General features: G+C 43.4%; 1 protein-coding gene across 1 annotated transcript; it reads left to right on the top strand.

Moving 5' to 3' along the window:
- The first annotated feature begins 444 nt into the window (after positions 1-444).
- Positions 445-6,251, top strand: RGS2 (regulator of G protein signaling 2). The gene is made up of 5 exons (XM_033151394.1): positions 445-609; positions 2,268-2,369; positions 2,490-2,551; positions 3,974-4,140; positions 5,354-6,251. Exons 1-5 carry the CDS (start codon positions 500-502, stop codon positions 5,543-5,545), a joined length of 633 nt encoding a protein of 210 aa, XP_033007285.1. The 5' UTR covers positions 445-499; the 3' UTR covers positions 5,546-6,251.
- The last annotated feature ends 16,634 nt before the right edge of the window (positions 6,252-22,885 follow it).

The following is a 22,885-nucleotide window of genomic DNA, read 5'->3' on the forward strand; positions in this document are numbered from 1 at the left end:
TGAAATCAACACCATATAAGGCTCTCGCCATCAACCTAGCTGCAAAGCAGAAAAGTCACCGGAATATTTTTATCTCCTGCAACCGCACCCCCAATTTGAAAGCGACTCGTGAGGTCTATTTTTTGCCCATTTCCAGCTGCCAAAAAAGCAAGTCTCTCAAAAGTCTTTTTTTGTTGTTGTTAAGTTGGGGGTGGGAGGGGGAGAGAACAAAAGATTAAGAATTGCAAGAGAGGAGGGAAGCGCTTGCACCAGCCCGGCTGCTTTTGTGCAAGACGCGAGCGCACTGCGTGCGTCAGAGCCTGTGCTGGCGAGCCCCTGGGTTGGGAGGTGTCCTGGGCTGTCTGTCACCCTTGCGCTAAGCGAATCAGCGGGCGGAAGGCGTGAGGCCGAAGCCCCGCCCTCGCCAGCCTTCCTCTATATAAAAGGCGAGCCCTGGCTCAAGTGCAGTTACAGTATCTCGCAGCAGAGCTCGGGGAAGCGCCTCGAAGCGAAAAAGATTATGCAGAGTGCAATGTTTCTGGCTCTCCAGCACAACTGCAGCCCAATGGAGAGGAGCGCCAGCAGCTGCCCGAGCAAAGAAGAGAAAAAAGGGAAGATGAAGAGAACCATGTAAGTTAAAAAGGCAAGAATCCAATGGGTGACCATTAGAAAGGCAGGTTTTCTTTGAGGGAGAAGGGGTTACTTGTAAGCCAGATTTCTTTTTTGGATCGAAATGTTTCGTGCTGGAGCAAAGTTATGCTGGAGATGGTAAAAGGAATCCCCCCCCCCTCCGCGAAGATGATGTGCATTCCTTTCTTCTCGTTTCGTTTTATTTTCTTAGGGGGTTTTTTGTCGCAAGTTTAGGGAGTTAGGCAGAGCGGTTTGGGGCGAAGGGTTCTGTTCAACTCAGAGGCTTGCGCTGTCCGGCACCGGCGGAGCGTAGTCTAAGGCTTGTAGGGGATGCAGGTGTGATTGATTTTGGGGACAGGCATGAAGCAGTTTTGCAAAGGACCGTTGGGAATGTCCTAGAGTGCTCTCTTTACAGTTCAGCCTAAAGTTTCCTTACTGAAGTCAGCCTCACTGTTTGCAGGGAGACTTAATAGAATACGTGTGTAGGGTGGCAGGAATTTGCAGCGCCCCACAAGCTCCCAGGAATTGCAGCTAATACTCTTCCTATGGGGCTTAAAGCTGCTTCGCTGTGGCTGGACCGCCTTTCATTCCAAGCAGTGTTGTCTAACAAAGTGTGTTTTTGCATGCACATAAAGCACCCTAGCATCCCATTGCCTTGGGAGTTTTGTATTCCGGATGGGAAAAGAATTTGTTTCTGAAAGTCTGATCCGCAAACGTTCTGAATGAACTAAGAACTGGCGCGTATGAGAGACGATCGGTCCTTTCAAAAGGGTCTTTCCATTTGTTTTAGCGTGAGGAGGAAGTATGCAATTCAGTCATACTGCAAACCTTGGTGAAATAAGTCCCCCCCCCCCATTGGAGCGGAAGGCAGCTGATGTTTGGAGCGTTGTGCTTTTTAAAAAACACAGTCAGTATTGTCTTTCAAACGTTGCAGGGCATGCCTGTTGTGCAAAATCGAAAAACCTGTAAATCTGTCTGCTGCTTGGCATGGTTTAAAATGCATTCTGCATCTCCTGGCTGCAGGATAGAGTTGCCAAGGCTGTCCATCTTCTGCAGAATCAATCTGAAGATTTTGCAGTATTGTACTAATATTAGATTGGCTGCACCATGCAAATATAAGCCTGAGTGATAGTTCCAGATACCAACAGGAAAGGGAGATTCAGAACCTGATCCATTGTGTGTCCTAGCGGAATTTACTTCCAAGAAAGCAAAATCTCCTGCCATTCTACTAACAGGGAGTCTGCATCTTAATTCTGTCTAGCATTTTGTGTGAAGGGAAAGAGGCATGAGCAAGTAATTTTTAAAAAAATATTGCGTTGAACTCGTTGTTGTGCAGATGCATTCATCAAATAATGAATATGCAAGAACTAACTTTCATGTGCTTGAATGGGCCACCAGGGCTCAAGAATAATGCCTTTTCAGTGGAAGTCTGTTCACACATTTGTTAGTCATGAAAAGCCTTGAGGTGTGAAGCTCAGCTGGGTTACAGAGATAAAAAGTTATTGGGCATAAATCGAGTGCCAGATTAAAATCTGGGAATTTTGTTAAGCAAGCAGAACTCGGTTTATGTTAATTAGCGGCAGATTCAGACTTCTTTGCATTTCTAAAATCAAAGGGTACAGTTAGTTGAACTTGATTTTTCTTTGTTTCCTTTTTAGCATGAAAGATTGGAAATCACGGTTGAGTTACTTCCTGCAGAACTCTTCCAGTTCTACCACTGCAAAGGCCAACAAGAAAGGGCAGCAAAAGGCATTTATTAGGTATGCATCTCACTTTTTCCTCACCAGTGGATTTTTTTATTTTTATTTTTAAAAACCTATGCAATAGACTACCAAAACCATAGTAATAATAATCATCCTATTTTTCTTCTCTTCTTCCAGGCCATCTCCCGAGGAAGCCCAGCTATGGTCGGAAGCATTTGATGAGCTGCTTGCTAACAAATGTAAGTTCATTTAACACACAAGAATAGTGACTCCTTTTGTGAGGGTTCTCCTGGAAAATATGCTCCCTAAGATAGGAGATAGCTGTTCCCTTGAGCGTTTGTGGCTGCTTTGGGACCCATATTCATAGAAAGCATGATTCTATCCAGGCATAACTCCACAGCGCTTCCCATGGCAAGAGCTCTGCTGTGTTGCAGTTCCATAGCTAGCCTGTATTTTTAGCTGGCCTTGCATTCCTTTGGAGCTATGTAAGATGGGGAATAGACATCTGCAGTGAAGAAAAGAGAGCAGTTTCTTCCTGCACGTGGCAAGGCGGTGTGCTGAGCGTTCTTGCACGCTGTAGGAAAAGCCTCATTTAAAAGCCTCGCGATTGATCGCACTATGGGACAGTAAAGCAGTTGTGCGCATATTCAGTTGTGCACAGATTCAGGCTCCACTAACCCGGATTCTTGCATGTGCCGTGCAGAACAGCTGGGTACTGTTAAAAATCCATTCCTGTAATCTCCCGTGTACTTTTTCTGGCTGACTGCGAAATGCCTTGATGGGTAATCCAGGGTTTTCCACTAGGCACCTGCCAAGTAGCTGATTATTATGGGGTACCAATTGCCCTCCAACTTCAGTTAGTGTCTATTACTGTTTGGACACTCTGTGCCATATGCAGATGTAGCACCACTGGCTTAAAATGTAGTCTTTTCCAATAGACCGCTGCATTTAAAAGAGTCTCCAGACTGCAAGGTGCCCTGTTATTGGTTCAATTCAAAGCTCCTGCAATATTTAGGAGCCTTTAATTGATTTCAGTGAACTTTGGCTAAGGTTTCCTGCAGACAGTGCACTCCAGTGGTTAGCGTTGGTTATAATGAGTAAGAAAAGCTATGCTCAGATGCACATTTCTCATTAATAAGATCCTTTTTTTGATCTGTTCCTCTATGAGCTCCTGCATGGGAACTCGGTTCACTCTGCAGCTGTGCCTTTACTTGCTAAGCTAATGAAAAAATGCAGACTTCTCATTAGTTATATGGCATTCGCTGCCGAGTGGACTCTTGAGTCAGCCTTTCCATTGCAGATACCTTCCAGAAGTTCATAGCTGTTCCATAAACATCTAAAGGTTAATATACAATTTCAAAACGGCAGGAGAGAAATTGTAGAATGTTTTCTCTGCTTTCACTTTCAAGACTTCTTGGAAAAGAACACAAGTTGATTTTTTAAAAAAATATATGATACAGAATGTAAAATTGGCTGGTCACTTTAGATTCCTCATACTCCCTGTTTTTTTAAAGTGGGGGAGAGTTCTGGTACTTTTTATTTAAATGATCCAGGGAAGTTGCAGACTGAACAAGAGAGAGACGTATGAAGGCAATGCATATATACACACAGCATTCCTGGGATGTTTTGAGCTAATCCATCTCTTTCACCTTCCTTTGTAGATGGTCTGGCAGCGTTCAGAGCATTCTTGAAATCTGAGTTTTGTGAAGAGAACATTGACTTCTGGCTGGCTTGTGAGGATTTCAAGAAAACGAAGTCCCCACAGAAAATGACCGCCAAGGCTAAGAAGATTTACAGTGACTTTATTGAAAAGGAAGCTCCCAAGGAGGTAAGCAGAACTTCCCAAGTTATTTCTTTTTTTTTTTCACTCTCCTATCACTTCCTATTCCTTTCAGTGGCATCATTAGAATTACTCGTTCCCAGGCTCACTTTGCTAGCTATTTGGCATTTGTAATTACTCCCAGGGAAGGAATCCACTTGAAAAACAACTGTATCATAACAATAAAGTTTCATCTGTGAGCAGATTTTATAGCATCCTTCTTCAGTATGGTAGCTTCCAGACGTACCAAAATACCTAGAGAATACCAGTTTGTGGGAAGGCTACTCTGTAAACGCCTGCTCCAGAACTCTTGTTCAAATCCATACAGATCTGATAGATTGGTTTCCATGTACAATTCTCCTACCGGTAGTATTTCAGTCCAGAGTTTACAGTTAGAAGAAAAATGCAACTTAAAATAGGCCCTACAAGTTCTTAGGCTGTGAGATTGTAACTTACCAAAGGCAAGGTGTGGACGTCACATTCTCATTAAGGTGAAGGCTATGGGAAACTTAACAGACGTCAAGGGGTCTCCTGTACATCCAATTTTTATAAGGCACTTAATATAAGTAGCAGCATACCACAACAAGGGACTTTCCTGCAGTCTGTACACAGCCAAGCGTCATGTTATACGATTGGTGCAAAGTATTTTACAAGTAGAAAAAAAGAGTAGCATCATTTACCCAGTTAAAAGTCCCACTGGTCCTAAAACCACCAGCCCTAGTCTTGGCTACCATGAGTCTGGTGGGTTTGTAGCTCCCCTTAATGTGTACCAAATGGAAAATGCCACCGCTCACAAGCTATATTCGTTCTACTGGTGTTCACAGTGCAGAGGGATAGGAGAATTCTGCTCATCCACAACTTGCTTGGCCTTGTAGAAATATGTGGGCATGCAGGAACATAGTTCCTTGTTGCAAGAGGGGGTGCAATGACCTTTGGCTTTGATGACTTGAAAACAGTTAGGCCTACAGGTATATGCATTCCTGAATTTCTCCGCCAGTTACCATTTGTCATAGCAGTTAAATGCAGTCTCCAAATTTAGAGACGGTTTACCTTCGATTATTAGATCCTGGGAGTAAGCAGCAGTTTTGAAGGTCTCTCATCTTTGTGAATCTCTCGAGGCAGCTGGCTAGCCACTGTTGAGTAGAGGTTTAGGTTAAATGATTCCTCGGGTCTGATCCAGAATGGGCAATTTATGTTCTTTCTTTTTTTCCTTTAATTTCAGATCAACATAGACTTTCAGACCAAGAATACCATTGCTCAGAACCTCCAAGAGGCTACAGACACTTGCTTCAGCACAGCCCAGAAGAGAGTCTACAGCTTGATGGAAAATAATGCCTATCCACGGTTCCTGGAGTCTGAATTCTACCAGGAGTTGTGTAAAATGCCAATCAATAAGGAGCCTCAGGGGACATGAACTCCGAGTCCGGGAGGGAAGAGGAAGCAAAATGGAAGAGAGTGCCATTTTTTTTCCATTAAGGAGGAAGCCCATGCCTTTGCAAGCCGGATGGACTGAAATGAACTGACTGTACAGGAGATCTGCCCAAATGTAACTTATATTTTTCCACGGAGGATGGGCATATATTGACTCTGGCAGTTCTCAGATTCCGGCGCGCTGCAATAATATAGTCCACAAGGAAAACCAAGTGAAACTGCTGGCCAGTTACTAGGGAAAGTTCCTTTTCCATTAAAAAGATGCTGTTGGCAAGGAGCGTCTTACGCATTTTGGGTTGTCCAGATCCATCTATCAACGTGGATGCGTTGACACTCTTAAGCCAGATAAGATCGGCCTCCCTTGCTAAAATAAATAAGCTCTGGAGTAGCTCTGCGCAGACCGACTTTTTCTGGGACATAGAAAATGCTTTGAATAATTCGCTGTCTCTACTTTTCCTAAACAACTGGCAGCATATAATAATTTATAGGGTTCCTCATGTGGGTTCCCTACAGAGCTTGCATCTCTGCACAGATGTGCGACTGCTCAACATAAATTCTGACGTTAACTGTTATCATTTCACGCAGAGATGACTGACTTAAAACAGAGCATGCTGACTGGCTGCTTAACTGGGGTCAAAGTTTGCCTGCATGAAGGTGCAGGTGGAGCAGAACTTAGCCCAGACTTAAAATAACAGCTGTAAATGTGTGTGTGTGTGTGTGGATAGACTGGTTGTGTTGAACACTCCTACCCATGCTGAAAGTACTGACTTGAGGACAAACTTCAGGGAAGTTGTCCTTTTGAATAGCAGATATGTTTTAATAAATTATTTTTATTTTACTAGAACATTATTGCACTCTTTTCTTCTGCTCCTGGGGGTTGGGGGGGGGGGGAGAGGGAAAGGCAGGCTATTGACATCAAAACATTTCAAAGGATAAGCCCCTTAAAACCAAGGCGATTAAACCTGCAATGCAGTAATGTTGCAAATTAGCAAGCTGTTTTGTCCCAACATTCCTCAGCCGCCTTTTGATTTAAGCAGAAATACTGTTGGTGTACCTCGGGTTATAGACGCTTCAGGTTACAGACTCCACTAACCCAGAAATATTACCTTGGGTTAAGAACTTCGCTTCAGGATGAGAACAGAAATCGCGCGGCAGCGGGAGGCCCCATTAGGTATAGTGGTACCTCAGGTTAAGAACAGTTTCAGGTTAAGAACGGACCTCCAGAACGAATTAAGTTCTTAACCCGAGGTACCGCTGTACTGCCAATTTATATACGTCTAAGAGGTTTAGAAATCCCAACAAAAAGGAAGCAATATGAGAAATACAAATTATTTCAAGACTGAACCATAGCAACTTTTTCCATGAAGTAATAAATATGTAAACAATGTACTTTACTGCACCACAGTGGGAAAGTCCTGGTGGCTTGTGTGCCTGCTTAGGGGGGGGGGAACATTTCAAATAGAGGATTGTTTTCTGTAAAGCAGAACCAATGGCCATGTTTATTTTCATATGAAAAATAAAAAAAAATTCCTTCCAGTAGCACCTTAGAGACCAACTAAGTTTGTTCTTGGTATGAGGTATCTGAAGAAGTGTGCATGCACACGAAAGCTCATACCAAGAACAAAGTTGGTCTCTAAGGTGCTACTGGAAGGAATTATTTTATTTTTTTGTTTTGACTATGGCAGACCAACACGGCCACCTACCTGTATTTTCATAGTTTTCTTCCGTTCTTCCCCACCCCTGCTTTGTCTTGATTTTTCCATCTTCTCCCCTCACCCATTCTTATTTTTTTCTTTTTGGAAAAGAAACTAATTGGAAAAAATGGCGGCTTGTGACTATCCTCCTCTCATGGTGAAACCCCAAACAGAACACACTGCTCTAAATGAGAACAAAGCGACTGTAAATGAAAGAGATAGTGTAACCTGAGAAACAACTTCAGTAGATTCCAGTTGAACTTCAGTCTAAATATTCAAAGCACTTCAGCCTTTAAAAAGATACTTGTGTCAACAAACCTAAAATCACATTGCCCGCCCTCTGTGTTAATGGATATCTGTCTCGGTCAAGCTGTACCATTGATAAGGACAGCAACATCACATTGCAAGTCCCAGACTTTACAAAAGGTTTTCCTCCAGGAGGAGGGCACATTTTGCTGATAGTCTTTTTTCAAATGTCAGGCAGCCCTGAGGAATAGCAGAAAGTATCAAATACCCATGGACTGCTATGTCAACAGCATGCCTGGTGTCCATGTTGCCTGACACCATCGTGGACAAACCAGACAGAGCCAGTTTGAAAGGCATTTTATGGGCTACCTTGGCAGCAGTATCCTTAGTTCTGAAATACAATACAAGGCGGAAAATTCAAACTGTACTTGAAGGCTGTCCTAAAAGTTTTTGTTGCGAGCAGCTAAAATAACCCGAAACGCCCTAATAAATCAGGGAGACGTGTAATAATAGCCCAGGCCAGTGTTCTGGGCATCCTGACAATCATTGCATTTGGCTCTTTGCCGCCATTCTCCAGAAACAAGATCATTATGAATTGCTTGTTCCATCTGCAGCTTCTGAAGGGCTACTGCAGACCGCAACTTCCTCTCCTGATAGCGGAGGGAAATACTGAGCAGAGAGCACAGGTGGTAATATACAGGTGAAACTCGAAAAATTAGAATATCGTGGAAAGGTTCGTTTCTTTCAGTAATTCAACTTAAAAGGTTAAACTAATATATGCGATACACTCATGACATGCAAAGCAAGATATGTCAAGCCATTATTTCTTATAATTGTGATGATTATGGCGTGCAGCTGATGAGAACCCCAAATTAACAATTTCAACTTTGGGGTTTTCATCAGCTGTACACCATAATAATCACAATTATAACAAACAAAGGCTTGATATATCTCGCTTTGCATGTCATGAGTCTATCTCATATATTAAACTCCAGTAGCTAATGAAGACTCGAGAGTCCCATGGACTGCAAAAAGATCAAACTTACCCATCCTTAAAGAAATCAGCCCTGAGTGCTCACTGGAAGGACAGATCCTGAAGTTGAGGCTCCAGTACTTTGGCCACCTCATGAGAAGAGAAGACTCCCTGGAAAAGACCCTGATGTTGGGAAAGATGGAGGGCACAAGGAGAAGGGGACGACAGAGGATGAGATGGTTGGACAGTGTTCTTGAAGCGACTGGCATGAGTTTGGCCAAACTGTGGGAGGCAGTGGAGGATAGGGGTGCCTGGCGTGTTCTGGTCCATGGGGTCATGAAGAGTCGGAGACGACTGAACGACTGAACAACAACAAGCTAATGAAAATAATTGTTTACATAAATGGACTTTTCCACGATATTCTAATTTTTTGAGTTTCACCTGTACCTCAGGTTTTTGTGGGGAAATGGAGACTAAGGCCTAGAGGTGACATCCTGTCTTGCTAGCAGCAATTGGAGAGGCTACGCATCAGGTGGCTTGGCAAAAATGGTATTGTGAGATTTCATTGTTGAAGAAGCCAGGCAAGTTTCTTGGCGAGTTAACTATAGGTCCTTTGTGTGCCAGAAGACAGATGGGTGGGCCCCTTTCCATACTTGGCTGGTAGTGAGAAGGACAATAGCCAGAGATGTGTAAGAGAGCTAGGCTAGAAGCAGGCAGAAGCCAGAGAAAGAACAATGCTTGATTTCTGCTTGAATCCAAGGCTGTGGCTATGGTAGAAGCAATACCTTCTGGGATGTTGAGGCCTTGAGCCCCTCCATCGTAGGCTCAGGTTGCATATATGTGTAAATAAACCATATATCCCAAAGATGACACAGTCTCCAGGATGTGTCCCACATTCCAAAGAAGCTCAACACTAGGTAAACGCCTGGAACTCCCAGAGTCTTTCACCACTTAGAGATTAGGGTGGTAAAGGAAAAGGAAAAGGGCCCCTGTGCAGTTAAGTCCAGTCAAAGGCCACTATGGAGTTGCGGCGCTCATCTTACTTTCAGACCGAGGGAGCGGGCATTTGTCGACGGACAGCTTTCCTAAACTGCTTCTGGCACAACGGGACACCATGACGGAAGCCACAGTGTACGGAAATGCCGTTTACCTTCCCGCCACAGCGGTACCTATTTATCTACTTGAACTTGCTTTCAAACTGCTAGGTTGGCAGGAGCTGAGACAAGCAAACGGGAGCTTACTCCGTCGTGGGGATTCGAACCGCTGACTTTGTTATCAGCAAGTCCAAGAGGCTCAGTGGTTTAGACCACAGCACCACCCACGTCCCGGAGTGGTGTGCAACAGTGTGGCCATAGGGTGGTAGCCTGGGGTACTTATTGCACCCCACCCATCAATGTACACAGAGCAGAGGTGGATATAGGACAGTGCAACTGTTTCCCCTACAGTGGGTGCCGAGCCAACGGCGGCGCCACAAGGCATCACAGCTATGACATACTGCATGTGCTGAATGGAAAGTGAGAGGTGGAGGGTGCCAAATTTTGGGCTGGCACAGGGCGCCACTGAAATTTGAAAAACCAAAGTCCGGCCCTGCACACAGGTTGCTGTATTAACTAGGATGGGGGGGGGGGCGAGCCGTAGCAAGGTTGGCATGGGTTTTAGGCATCTGCCTTCTAAAATACAAATTTAAAATTTCAGAAGTGGTTTTTAGGAGCTTGAAGAGTAGGCCCTTCGATCAGCGCAAACAGCATTCTCCAGAGCAGGAGCACATTCCATCAGAAATGGGTCTCCCGTCTCCGATATCTTCTGTTTGTGAGGACTGAGACACAGCGAGCATCTTTGCCAACTTAACCTTTCCGTGGCTCCCATGTGCAGACATATACACAAACCTTGTGCTTCACACTCACATAAATACAAAGATGAGGCAAAACATCCATTCCAGATGTTACCATAGCGATTCCCACAAGCTCTCTGTCTTGGAGCGATTGCTTTGTTTGGTTGCATAATCTGTGACCAATTTCTTCCACAATAACAAGAAAAAGGAACCTCACGTAGCTTTCAGTTGTTTGCATCTCTTTGCCAGACTTGAGATCATCACCACATCTCTCCCTCTGCCTCTCTTTCACTGTATTGTACTGTACTGTAAAGGTAAAGGGAGCCCTGACCATTAGGTCCAGTCGCGGACGACTCTGGGGTTGTGGTGCTCATCTCGCTTTACTGGCCGAGGGAGCCGGCGTACAGTTTCCGGGTCATGTGGCCAGCATGACCAAGCCGCTTCTGGCGAACCAGAGCAGCGCATGGAAACGCCGTTTACCTTCCCGCCAGAATGGTACCTATTTATCAACTTGCACTTTGTGCTTTCGAACTGCTAGGTTGGCAGGAGCAGGGACCGAGCAACGGGAGCTCACCCTGTTGCGGGGATTCGAACTTCCGACCTTCCGACCCTAGGCTCTGTGGTTTAACCCACAGCGCCACCCACGTCCCGTACTGTACTGTACTGTACTGTACTGTACTGTACTGTACTGTACTGTAATTCTTTGCAAGGACAGTGGAAGGGCAACCCAATTGTGGAATAAATGTGTTATTCTGCTTTCCTTATTATTGGTATTTTAAATCTATAGCTTCTAGTCCTGAATGACCTGCTCCCTAGGTTGTGCCTCATTGATTCACATTTTACAAAGAGTTCACACAATATCAACATTCATCTTTAAATAAGGTTGCCATATTCAGACAAAAGTTGTTGAGTTGTTGTTGTTGTTGTTGTTGTTTGCAAAATCTACATTTGTTGAAGGAAGGATGCCCTTTTTGGGTTATCTGGAAAACATATCAACATATCATAATCCTCTCAAGCCCATTAACCCAGAGATTCCATTTGACATTTTAAGCTGTGGCTTTTGCTGCTGCTGCTGTTTTTGCAGTTTATAGCCTACAAAAACCTTTAATCCGGAAAATAAAAGGGGGGGGGGAACCCAATTTGGATAAAAGTTTCCAGGGCTTGCAAAGTAGAAAATATATACGTGAGTCATGATGACAACTTTGTTCCATTAATGCAAATTAAATGCCCCGGCCAACGATCGGCTAATAATAATAACATGAGCAAACTGAATTTCGCTTTCATGGAATATTTTGCAAGGCTTTTATTGGATGGTGGGGGAGTGGAGAAGTCGCGTTGCAAATTTAGAGCAGGCTGGTGTGATCTGGTTTTGGGCTCAGATTCAGAACTCGGGCTCCCCAAGGGCCCCACGTTAATCTGAAACCGAGAGGGTTTAGAAAGTCGGCCACTGGCCTCAAAGGGAATGAAAAATAATGACCCCCCCCAAAAAAAATGCCAAAGTAAAAGGGGGTAAAAGAGGGATTGGAAGAAGTATTCTTTTTCCAGGCATTTCTAACCCAGGATTAGATCAGCCCTCCCAGCTGCACCAGCTCTGAACAAAAATCAGTGCTGAATATATAGCCAGGAAGAATCAGAACAGGATCCATCAAGTCTAATCTGCTCTTTCCAACCACCACAGGCAGAAACCTCTGGGGGAGCTCATATATATAGGTTTGATGAGGCCCTAAGCTACTGAAGGTAATGGGGCCCTTTATAAGTCCAGCTGTCCTTTGTCACCTTGCCAACAAAGGTCTGTATAGTTAAAGCTATGGTTTTCCCAGTAGTGATGTATGGAAATGAGAGCTGGACCATAAAGAAGGCTGATCGCTGAAGAATTTATGCTTTTGAATTATGGTGCTGGAGGAGACTCTTGAGAGTCCCATGGACTGCAAGAAGACCAAACCTATCCATTCTGAAGGAAATCAACCCTGAGTGCTCACTGGAAGGACAGATCCTGAAGCTGAGGCTCCAATACTTTGGCCACCTCATGAGAAGAGAAGACTCCCTGGAAAAGACCCTGATGCTAGGAAAGACCCTGATGCTAGGGTACAAGGAGAAGGGGACAACAGAAGATGAGATGGTTGGACGGTGTTCTTGAGGCTACCAACATGAGTCTGACCAAACTGCGGGAGGCAGTGAAAGACAGGCATGCCTGGCGCACTCTGGTCCGTGGAGTCACGAAGAGTTAGACACGACTGAACGACTGAACAACAACAACAAGTCCTTTGTCAACAACCAGTTGTTTTTGTGTTGAATATATGCTATATGGTAATTTATGGACTTAATAGGTATCTAAAGCCATTTGCACATGCAGAATGTAGGCACCCTATAAATGAGCAAACCAGTGATATTTTAGGGAGCAGTCTAGCAGGCGGGGCCCATTACTTACATCATAGGAGTGTACACAACACAAAACACTCTTGCTGTATGTAGGTTTTATTTTATTTGTTTTTTATCTTATATTTTGGAAATGTACATCCAGGGTTTTTTTTTCTTTAATTTTTGGGGGGCCTCCAAGAGAGTGGGGCCCTAAGCTATAGCTTGTTTAGCTTATACATAAATCCGGTACTGATTGCATATCTATGTGCTCGTGATGAAGCCACTGGAGAGGTCACGCACAAACCTCTTGCAATACCATTTGCACCTGCAAACATTTTGGGTCTGGTCACACTGCTGCATTTCCAGTGAGTGCATCTCCCGTCACTTCCTGCTGAAAACCGCAGCTTTTTATGCCACAAATATTCCAGTTTATTTTATTTTTTGTTGTCCCGCTTTTGCTATGCCACAGACCCTTCAGGCATCAGTAGCGTAGTAGCCAGGCCCTTGCAGAGCCAGGCAGAGGCCCGGGCCAGGTAGATAATGTGCCCCCCCCCTTTTTTAACCCTGGGGATCTACAAAGTTTTGTAAATAAGTAAGTATATATAAAGTGCATATAAAGACAACATGGAAAATATAGATATACAATAGTGCTTTTAAAAATACATAGGGAAAAGTTTTATTTTAAGTATTTGCATTTAAATAATGGTGAGCGATTGTGAATATGCTGACCCATATGACACCCCCCGCCCTCTGTTTGGGCCTGGTGGTAGCACTGGGGAAGGATGGCAGAACAAATTAAAGCAAAATAAATGCACTGCTACTGTGCACATAACATGTTGCAGAATGTACCCACAATAAAGCAGCAGTCTAGAAAAAGCCTCAAAACCAGTTTAGCACTTGGAGTGGTGTCCAGCTACGCTTCCTTCTGCGTTTCCCTGCTTCTCCAGTGTCTTAGCAGAGTTTTTCCAAACTTCTTACTTCCTCTTCTTGCGCAACGGTATGTGTGCCTTGTGCCAGCAATAAACTCCCACGAAGTCTGGCTTGATTAAAGCAAGTAAGCTTTATTTACAGACATATAAATCACGGAGCTTCTCTCTGGGAGATTCGGACGACATCTCCGCTCCGGTCAGAACCAAAAGTAAGACTGACCAGGAAATAAACGGTGCGTTGCATAAATCACAAAGACATTGCATACAGCAGATACCCCAGATGTTGTGACACATTCTCTTCCCTGTGGGAGGGGCGTACTGTTGAGCTTCTTTAACCTTGAAAGCTCCAAACCTCACATGCTGGTTATACTACTAATTTATAAGCAGGTTTTTTTCCATGTAGCTCTCAGGGCTTCTAGCTGTGGATAAACCTATTCTCCAGGAGTTTGTTTATTTATTTCATAAAATTTCTATACTGCTTTACTATATTAAAACACACACACCACAAACACACACACACACACACACACAGAGAGAGAGAGAGAGAGAGAGAGAGAGAGAGAGAGAGAGAATGAAACAAAAAACTGGCAAAGCAATTGATCTAATTTTATTTTATTGTAAAAAGTAACTTATTGCCCATCATCAGACACCTTTTCACTGTGAGTCTGAAGCCCTCTTTTCAGTACATCTGAATGCAGCCAGAAGGAAGAGGAAGCTCCCATATTCAGCTAGATCTATAGCTAGTTAACAAAAAGCCATGTGAAACGCATATATGGTGTTATAAATGGGGGGCGACCCCCCCCCCCAAGAAATCTGAATCCTAGAAATTAATAAATGATAGGATTTCAGTTATTTAGGATGTGAAGGGAGAAATACAAGCTGCAGAGGAATTCCTGGCCTAGCCTACGCAAAAAGACCTGGCCAAGCTAGGGCCATTAAGAAATAACACAGGATCATTGTAATGCAAGAGAACTGTCCTTCCCCCTTGCCTTGAGGTGTGAACAGAGGCTAGGGGTTTGGAAGGTTGCCAGGTTAACTGGGTGTGAGATGACAGGGAAACAGTGTTTTTAGCAGTGTGTTCTGGGAAGAAAAAAGAGAGAGACTGGGATCCATCTTGGGCAGGTTGGCTGCAGGCTCGCTGGGAGAGATGCCTTGAACTCCAGGGCTGCACTGTTGTGGGGGACAAGCCCCTCTTGAAAGGACAATGCTATAAGATCTGGACTCCCTCCATGCAGAGTGAGTAAATAGGTGAATAAACCATATTTCTTGAAGCTATGACAGTCTCTGCCATGCCTCGGTTCTCCCTCATTCTCTGAGTTTCTCTGCGGTTATCTCTCCCAAACTAGTGTAACGCTTGAACATCTTGTCATCACCTCATTCACTTGTGGGAGGAAAAGGCATTCACCAGTTTACCTGCTGCTCGGGCTGAAAGAAGTCCCAGAACTGCACACACCTGAGACCTCTCCACACACCACTGGTCACAACCAGTTTCCCCCCAGCTCAAATCAAATGGATGAAAACCTAGAAAACAATTCCCACTCCTGGAATCATCACAAATCAGTAAGGCTGCATCTGTTTTTGAGAGGAAGGAAGGGCCACCTCTTCCACTCTCACATTGTATCTGTCTTTGCCCAAATTTAGATGCAAAGTTGAGGAGAGACATCAAGAAGGAACTTCTGTGTTTGCAAGCTGTGGTGGGAAAACTGAGCATGAGATCACAGTGTGGTCTGTCTCATGGTTTGAGACATATGACAAGTTCTACAGTGAGCTTGAGGTCATCAGTTTCAGTAAGTTTTCCATGAAGCTCTGAAGTGCTCATCATATATACAGATTGGGGCCATTAGCATCAAGCCTTCTTAGGGTCATGAACGTCAGGACTTCCTATCAAACCAGCCCAGCAGGCTGAGAGTTAGCAGACAAGAGGTGTCCCAAAGACCAGTTCCTGAAAATGACTTCTCCCCTTGCTGAGTGCAACTTCCCATTGCTGAATCTCTATTGAACCAATGACCATTTCTAAACATCCTCTCTTGTACACAGAGACATCAAAAGAAGTGTTGCAATGTGCCGGTCATATTTACGCAAAGTAGCAGCCATGGAATTTGGTTTCAGCTCAAGGGCTTAGCCCCAGAACATGTAAAATAGGATATCATTATTTACTAGTGAAACATTCAGCATTGGCTATATTTAGTCACAACAACACTCAGCCACAATTGTTCCTACCGCTTGCTTCAACCTGTGACTAGCAAAAGCTAAATCAGTTGTGCAAATCAGAGCAGCTGTTCCTGGTGCAGAATTTTAATTTACTATTACCCTGTTTCTCCTAAAATAAGCCATAGCCATAAAATAAGCCATAGCAGGATTTCTATGCATTTGCGAAATATAAGCCGTTCCCCAAAAATAAGCCATACCTCGAAAATAAGCCATAGTGACGTGGTACCTCCCATTAAAACAGCCTGGAGAGGCGTAGCTATGCAGCGTACCGATGCGACGCGGTTAAAATAAGACATCCCCTGAAAATAAGCCATACTGTGTTTTGCTGAGCGAAAAAAAAATATAAGACGTGTCTTATTTTAGGAGAAACACGGTATTATTACTATTATTTTGTTTTTACGCAGATCATGTGATACCAAGACATTTTCACAGTCAGAATGAAATTAACTCCCTTCTGTGTTTAATTGGTAGATTCCTGTACACTGCAAGTTCTGTTTTGCTGTTATTTTGACTATGAGAGGGACAAATTTACTGTCATTTTCAGTGAGAACTTTGGTTGGAGAGTGATCTAGGATTATCACTGTTCTTTCAGCTAAGGCTGGCTGGTGTAAGGGCCTGAAACTGATTTCACAAACTGTTGTCAAATCACAGAACCCGTTTCATCCTTGCAGACTTCCTGACGAGGAGAGTGTGTCAAGCATTTTCAGCAAGCATTTCCTGAAGTGACCACATGCAGCCCCTCTGCAAAAATCATTAGAGTAAAGAAGTCTTTAATGGTTGGTGTTTTATTGTGTTTTCAATATTTTGTTGGGAGCCACCCATAGTGGCTGGGGCAACCCAGTCAGATGGGTGGAATTATTATTATTATTATTATTATTATTATTATTATTATTATTATAATATAATAATATGCAGAGAGCTAAAGGATATGGCAGGCGAGATGGGGCAAGACAATGAATTGGACTTGCATCCTAGATTTCTTGGGAAATGTCCCCAAAGGCACACCCACACATACCCAAACTATTTGCTTTTGGGAAATGCTAGGTTTGATCTTGAAACAGCTAGCAAGTAAGCTTACCAGGATCTTATTTAGAGCTGTAAAATGTCAAATGTGATGATAGATGGGGCAAAGGATGATGTGGGACACAATATCATGTTGAAAGACTGGGAGAAATTGTGGGGGAAAGGGGGTTAAGTTTACTGCATGTACTGCTTTGAGAGAAAATATGATGAAAATGATGTATAGATGGTACTGTAAAACTTGCTAAAATGTATCGTACATCTGATAACAAATGTTGGGAATGTAAGGAACATGAAGGGACCTTTTACCACATGTGGTGGACATGCCCTAAAGTAAAAGACTTCTGGGAAAAGATTTATAATGAGATGAAGAAAGTGTTGAAAGACACTTTTGTAAAACAAACAAACAAACAAACAAACCAGAAGCCTTTTTACTGGGAATAGTAGGTGAAGAAATACCCAAAAGAGACTTAACATTCTTTATGTATGCCACAACTGCTGCGAGATTATTACTGGCCAAGAATTGGAAGACGCAGGAAATACCAACGATAGAGGAATGGCAAATGAAGATGATGGACTTTATGGAACTTGCCGAACTGACTGGAAGACTCCACGATCTGGGAGAAGAGACGGTGGAAGAAGACTGGAAGAAACGTAAAATTTATTTGAATAAATATTGTAATATTTAGAGTTATCTTTAGGAAGTAGTTATAGGTTTTTGCTATATCCTTTCTTTTAAAATTAGTTATATGTTTGAGAAGTATATTGGTTAAGATGTTAGATTATAGAAACTGCTGATTAATGTCAAGGAAATGAAATTCAGGTGGTGGGGACTGAGGCAAGTCCCCTAATAATGTGAAGAATTAATTATGTACGTAAGAAGAATCTATTGTTTTCCCCTTTTCTTTTTTCTTTTTTCCTGTTTTTCTTTGTTACCTTTGTTATTAATTGTATAACGGTGATATTTGTTCTAAAAAAATCTTACAAAATCAATAAAAATTATCATTATTATTTTTTAAAAAGTAAAATGTCAAATGTGGAGAGGTGACAAGGAGGGTGTGTGGAACTTAGACTCTTTCTGAGTGGACTCTCTGCCTGTCAACTTTTCCACCAAACTCCTCAGGAACACTCTATTTCATGGGTAGGACTACTAAGGCCCGGGGGCCGGATCTGGCCCAATCACCTTCTAAATCTGGCCCGCAGACGGTCCAGGAATCAGCGTGTTTTTACATGAGTAGAATGTGTCCTTTATTTAAAACGCAGCTCTGGGTTATTTGTGGGGCCTGCCTGGTGTTTTTACATGAGTAGAATGTGTGCTTTTATTTTAAAGGCATCTCTGGGTTATTTGTGGGGCACAGGAATTTGTTCATTCCCCCCCCAAAAAAAATACAATCCGGCCCCCCACAAGGTCTGAGGGACAGTGGACCGGCCCCCTGCTGAATAAGTTTGCTGACCCCTGCTCTATTTCTAGCCAGCTCACTTGTTCTGCAAACTGAGTGACCCTTACAGCCAAGAATCAGGGGGTCACACATAGTACCCATGCATTCTCAAGGCACAAATCTGCTTGCTGGGGCAGAGCAGGGGAGGGGTGTGTGTGTGTGTGTGTGTGTGTGTGTGTGTGTTTATTAAAATGTTTTCTTGGGTAATAGTAGTACAGAGTCTCTGTTTTCAAGTCATCAAATCCTTCAAAGTCCATCATTCAGAGTGAGACCGTACTGTTTAGGCAATATGGGATTGGGGGGGGGGGAGAGGTGGGAAGAGACAGGGGAGAAAAGTAGAAGTGAGTAAGATTTCATTATTTTCCATAGTATGCCAGCCAAGCTGTTGGGTCAGCGTCACGTAAACAGGTACTTTATTTTTGCTGGCAGTGCGAGAGCCCAGGACATGGTTGGCTGAAGTGTGTTTTGTCTCTCTGTGTGAGACAGAGGCTTTTAGACCCATGTTGATAACACTGCTGTAATCACTATTGGGTATAAACAGCAAATTATTTTTAAACACACTGATTTGGTGCAGTGTAACCTTCAAGACCTTCTATTGCAGGCTTAGTTAAGAATCTCGGCTATATATTGCACCAGTGCTTGTTTCTGGGGGGACGCAGGGGTACACATACCCCTAAACATTTTGTGAATTTAAGTTTGGCCTCATTGAGGGGCAGTATTTCAATATGAGTAGGAAAATGAGAGTACTCCTAGACATTTTTAAAAAAAGAAAAAAGCACTGTATTGCACCCTCGGTCTGCAGTATCTCACACTGCCTCAGTGCATTAAAAGCTACAGCATATTCCATACCCTCCAACATTTCTCCAATTAAAAAATAGGGGTGTCCTATTATTATTATTATTATTATTATTATTATTATTATTATATTTATACCCCACCGATCTGACTCGGTTGCCCCAGCCACTCTGGGTGGCTTCCAACATATACAGTGGTAGCTCGGGTTACAAACACCTCGGGTTACAAACACCTCAGGTTACAAACACCTTGGGTTACAGACTCTGCTAACCCAGAAGTAGCACCTCGGGTTAAGAACATTACCTCAGGATGAGAACAGAAAATCGTGTGGTGGCAGCGCGAGGCCCCATTAGCTAAAGTAGTACCTCAGGTTAAGAACGGTTTCAGGTTAAGAACGGACCTCCGGAACGAATTAAGTTAGTAACCAGAGGCACCACTGTATAAAAACATAATAAAACTATGCAGGGCTCCTTCAGATGTCTTCTAAAGATTGCATAGTTACTTATCTCCTTGGCTCGGGGGGGTGTGTGTGTGTGTCACATAACTCCTTACCCTCCAACATTTCTCTAACAAAAATAGGGATGTCCTGAGGAAAAGTGAGACATTCTGAAGGGGACAGTTCAAATAGCTAAATATCCCATATTGATTATAAATGCCTTAATTGCTTTTCTAACCTGTTTAAAATATAATTTTTCTGTATTGCTGAATATTAAGAGAGACAGTCTCTTAGAGGCAGAGACCTTGGAAAAGGAATGTGCCTAATGTTGCTTCTTCAACTATTTCTGGGAAATCAGCCAAAACTAGCCAGCAGCTTCAAGGTTTAGATAACGGTGTACGGTCTGGAATTAAACAATGGCCTGTTAATACAGAAATAGCACCTTGGCTGTTACCATAGAAACATCACAGGGGCCCCTTTTAAGGAATGTGCCGTTAATATTAATTGTGGTTAGCCTTTAATGGGCTTAAGAGCTGGTCTTGTTGATTGATCATACTGGAGGCATCAGGCTTGTTGGAGTTGTGTATCCTTACATGTATTGGTATGTATTGATTGCATATTTGTGTAATGTTCCTATGGGTCTTTGGGAGAGGGGCAGCTCTGAGTTGTGTGAGCAAGGGGGGGCTCTCAGCCTTGGACGGGATGCATGCGCTTTCTGAGCAGACGGGAGGAATGCAGCTGGAGTTGGCTCCTGCCAACTGTATTAATATTATATTCAGTCCATTAAGATGTAAGGTATTTCCTAGTTAGTAGACTCATCCCCCTGCATGGGTATTATTGATTTATGCTTTTGTATTTCCTATCTAATGCAATAAGTATTATTGCCGGTTAACTGAAGTTATGCTTTCTTGCTGATTAGACACACACATGCCTTATGAATAGGTTCAACCTTCAGCATACAATAGGGGACTGTTGTTGCTTATGTTGCTATATTTCTGGGAAGCCTGCCAAGTATATTCAAAGCTCGCCAGGTACACATTCCCAGACTGGGGAGGCTTAGGGAGGTTACCCTCCTAGGGAACATGTGAACCTTGAGCCAATTTTCGGTTTCTATTTTCGGTTTCTGTATTGTCTTTATAAGGAGTACGCGCCAGTCTCTCAGTGCTCAGTCCAACTTTTGGATTGTGCCTTTTGCTTTGCATATGCAACTCAAAATAAATCCTGTTGAACCTGCATGGTTTTTGCCTCTTCGTGTTCCTGAATCCACCGCTCAAGAGCTCAAGAGCCCATTATGGTCTTACAATTCCAGGATCGAATCAGAACCGAGGATGGCTTCTGTAAATCTGGGACTGTCCCTGGAAAATAGGGACACTCTGAGGGTCTGCATTTTCGCTGGCTCCTTTGGCCAGTAAAGCGAGATGAGCACCGCAACCCCAGAGTTGTCCGCGACTGGACTTAACGGACAGCGGTCTCTTTACCTTTACCTTTACTTTTAACTATGGATCACTATGACGACTCTATCCATGAAAAAGAGGACATATCCTGGAAAAAGAGGACATAGGGCATTAGGGCAACCCTAAAACATAATGAAACATTAAACATTAAAAAACATCCCGATACAGATGGCTCGGGGTCGGATAACTCCATACCCTCCAACATTTCTCTGATGAAAACAGGGACATCCTAAGGGAAAACGGGACATTCCGGGATCAAATCAGAAACCGGGGCGGCTTTTGTTAATTTGGGAACTGTCCCTGGAAAATAGGGAGGGTCTGCATACTCTCCAGGCAAGGATTAGGCTTAACTGAGAGGCTTGGCACCCACAATTTTAAGCCCACCGTGTTACTCCCAAGAGATGCAACAATTAGTGCAGAAGCTGTGGCTGGTTCGTTCACCATTGCCAGCATACGGCATGGCTACCCTGTTCCTGAGCCATTTGGGAGCTCAGCAGTGAAGGGTGTGTGTGTGTGTGTGTGTAAATAATAGGGCTCAAGTGGGCCAAGGCTAAAAGTTGAGAAAAAGAACAGATGTGGATTTTTGACTCCAGAGGCAGGTAGTTGTGACCGGGAGAGGTTTACAGAACTCTCAGTGGGCCTAAAATGGTTTATGTTAGCAAATCCCTCGCCGGCATAAGCCAGCAAGGAGGCCCTGACTTTGCGCACGTAGCAGGAGGGCTCTTTTTTGCAAAGAAAATCGCGTGGTGTGCATGAAGGGCACCGAAAGAGCAATACCTTAAAAAGCACTTTGCTCTCTTGCACATTATAAGCTGGCCCCCTCCGACATGGAGCTAACTGGGATGTTTCAGCAGCGCAGCCTAGACACGTGCCTCGCCATCAATCTAGGTGCATTGTGCAAAATCTGAAAACATAGGCCAAATCCTGGGTGTGTGTGTGAAATCATACAATTAAAGTACACGACTCCTTGCCTGGCCTCAAATAATAATAATAATAATGGGATCTGTAGTTTCTTAAGGGTGCTTAGAATTGTGAGGGGGCAAACTACAGTTCCTGGGATTATATTAGGGGAGCATGTGTTGTCAATGCGACTGTAGTTCAGTGAATGTGCTGAGAATTCTCAGCACATATGCTCAATATTTTCTGGAAGAGATCACTAGTTGTTTGGCAGAATCACAATTCCCTGTTAGGCCTGTTCAGTTGTCCTTCTTCACAGAGGACTGTACCATTTAAAGATAAGGAACCAGAAGAGGACACAGTGAGGACCTTGAAGTAGCCCATCAACAGTTAGTATTTGGACAGCACATCGGAGAGGCACATAGCTCACTGTGTGGAGATGCACTGCATCTCTATTTAAATTAGTTATTTTTCAGCGTGCATCTGTATATAAATTAGCATTTGCAAGTTTTCTGCGAATCATTCTCTCTCTCTCTCTCTCTCATTATGCATTAAGCACCAACCCTAAGCTTAAGAATATAATGAAAGTTGGTAAATTCACAATGTGCAGATCCTACTCTGTGCTATAGCTCAGAGCTGGAGAACCTATGGGTCTCTGGGTATTTCTGGATGCCAACTCCCATCAGTCCCTGGAAGAATGGTGAATGATCAGAGATCAGGATGCATTTTGATGTGTTTTGCCCCCAAACCAGCTAAGAATCAAATTGAGAAGAAAGGCCTAGCAGCTGTGTTTTAAGCCACTTACTGGTATGTTCACACAGCCAAAGAGTCTTGTGTTGTCTTAAAGATAAACACATTTATTGTGGCATAAACCCTTCATCTCTGTCTATTAAAATCAGTCTTATAATGCACTTAGTTTTAGATGGATTATTTAGGGTTGAAATGAATATCACCAAGTGATACCCCCTGCAAAATAAAAGCTAATATAAGCCCCAATTGAAATACTTGTTTAACGCAAGTGTGAAATTTGTGATTGATTT

This window comes from Lacerta agilis, chromosome 6, assembly GCF_009819535.1.
Source record: "Lacerta agilis isolate rLacAgi1 chromosome 6, rLacAgi1.pri, whole genome shotgun sequence".
In the NCBI taxonomy this organism is placed as follows: domain Eukaryota; kingdom Metazoa; phylum Chordata; class Lepidosauria; order Squamata; family Lacertidae; genus Lacerta; species Lacerta agilis.

Bases quoted from the DNA above. Each gene is read 5' to 3' on its own strand.
- RGS2 (XM_033151394.1), top strand. From the start codon at position 500: ATGCAGAGTGCAATGTTTCTGGCTCTCCAGCACAACTGCAGCCCAATG. The intron at 610-2,267 runs GTAAGTTAAAAA...TTTCCTTTTTAG, and splicing joins GGGAAGATGAAGAGAACCAT to CATGAAAGATTGGAAATCAC. The intron at 4,141-5,353 runs GTAAGCAGAACT...CTTTAATTTCAG, and splicing joins AAAAGGAAGCTCCCAAGGAG to ATCAACATAGACTTTCAGAC.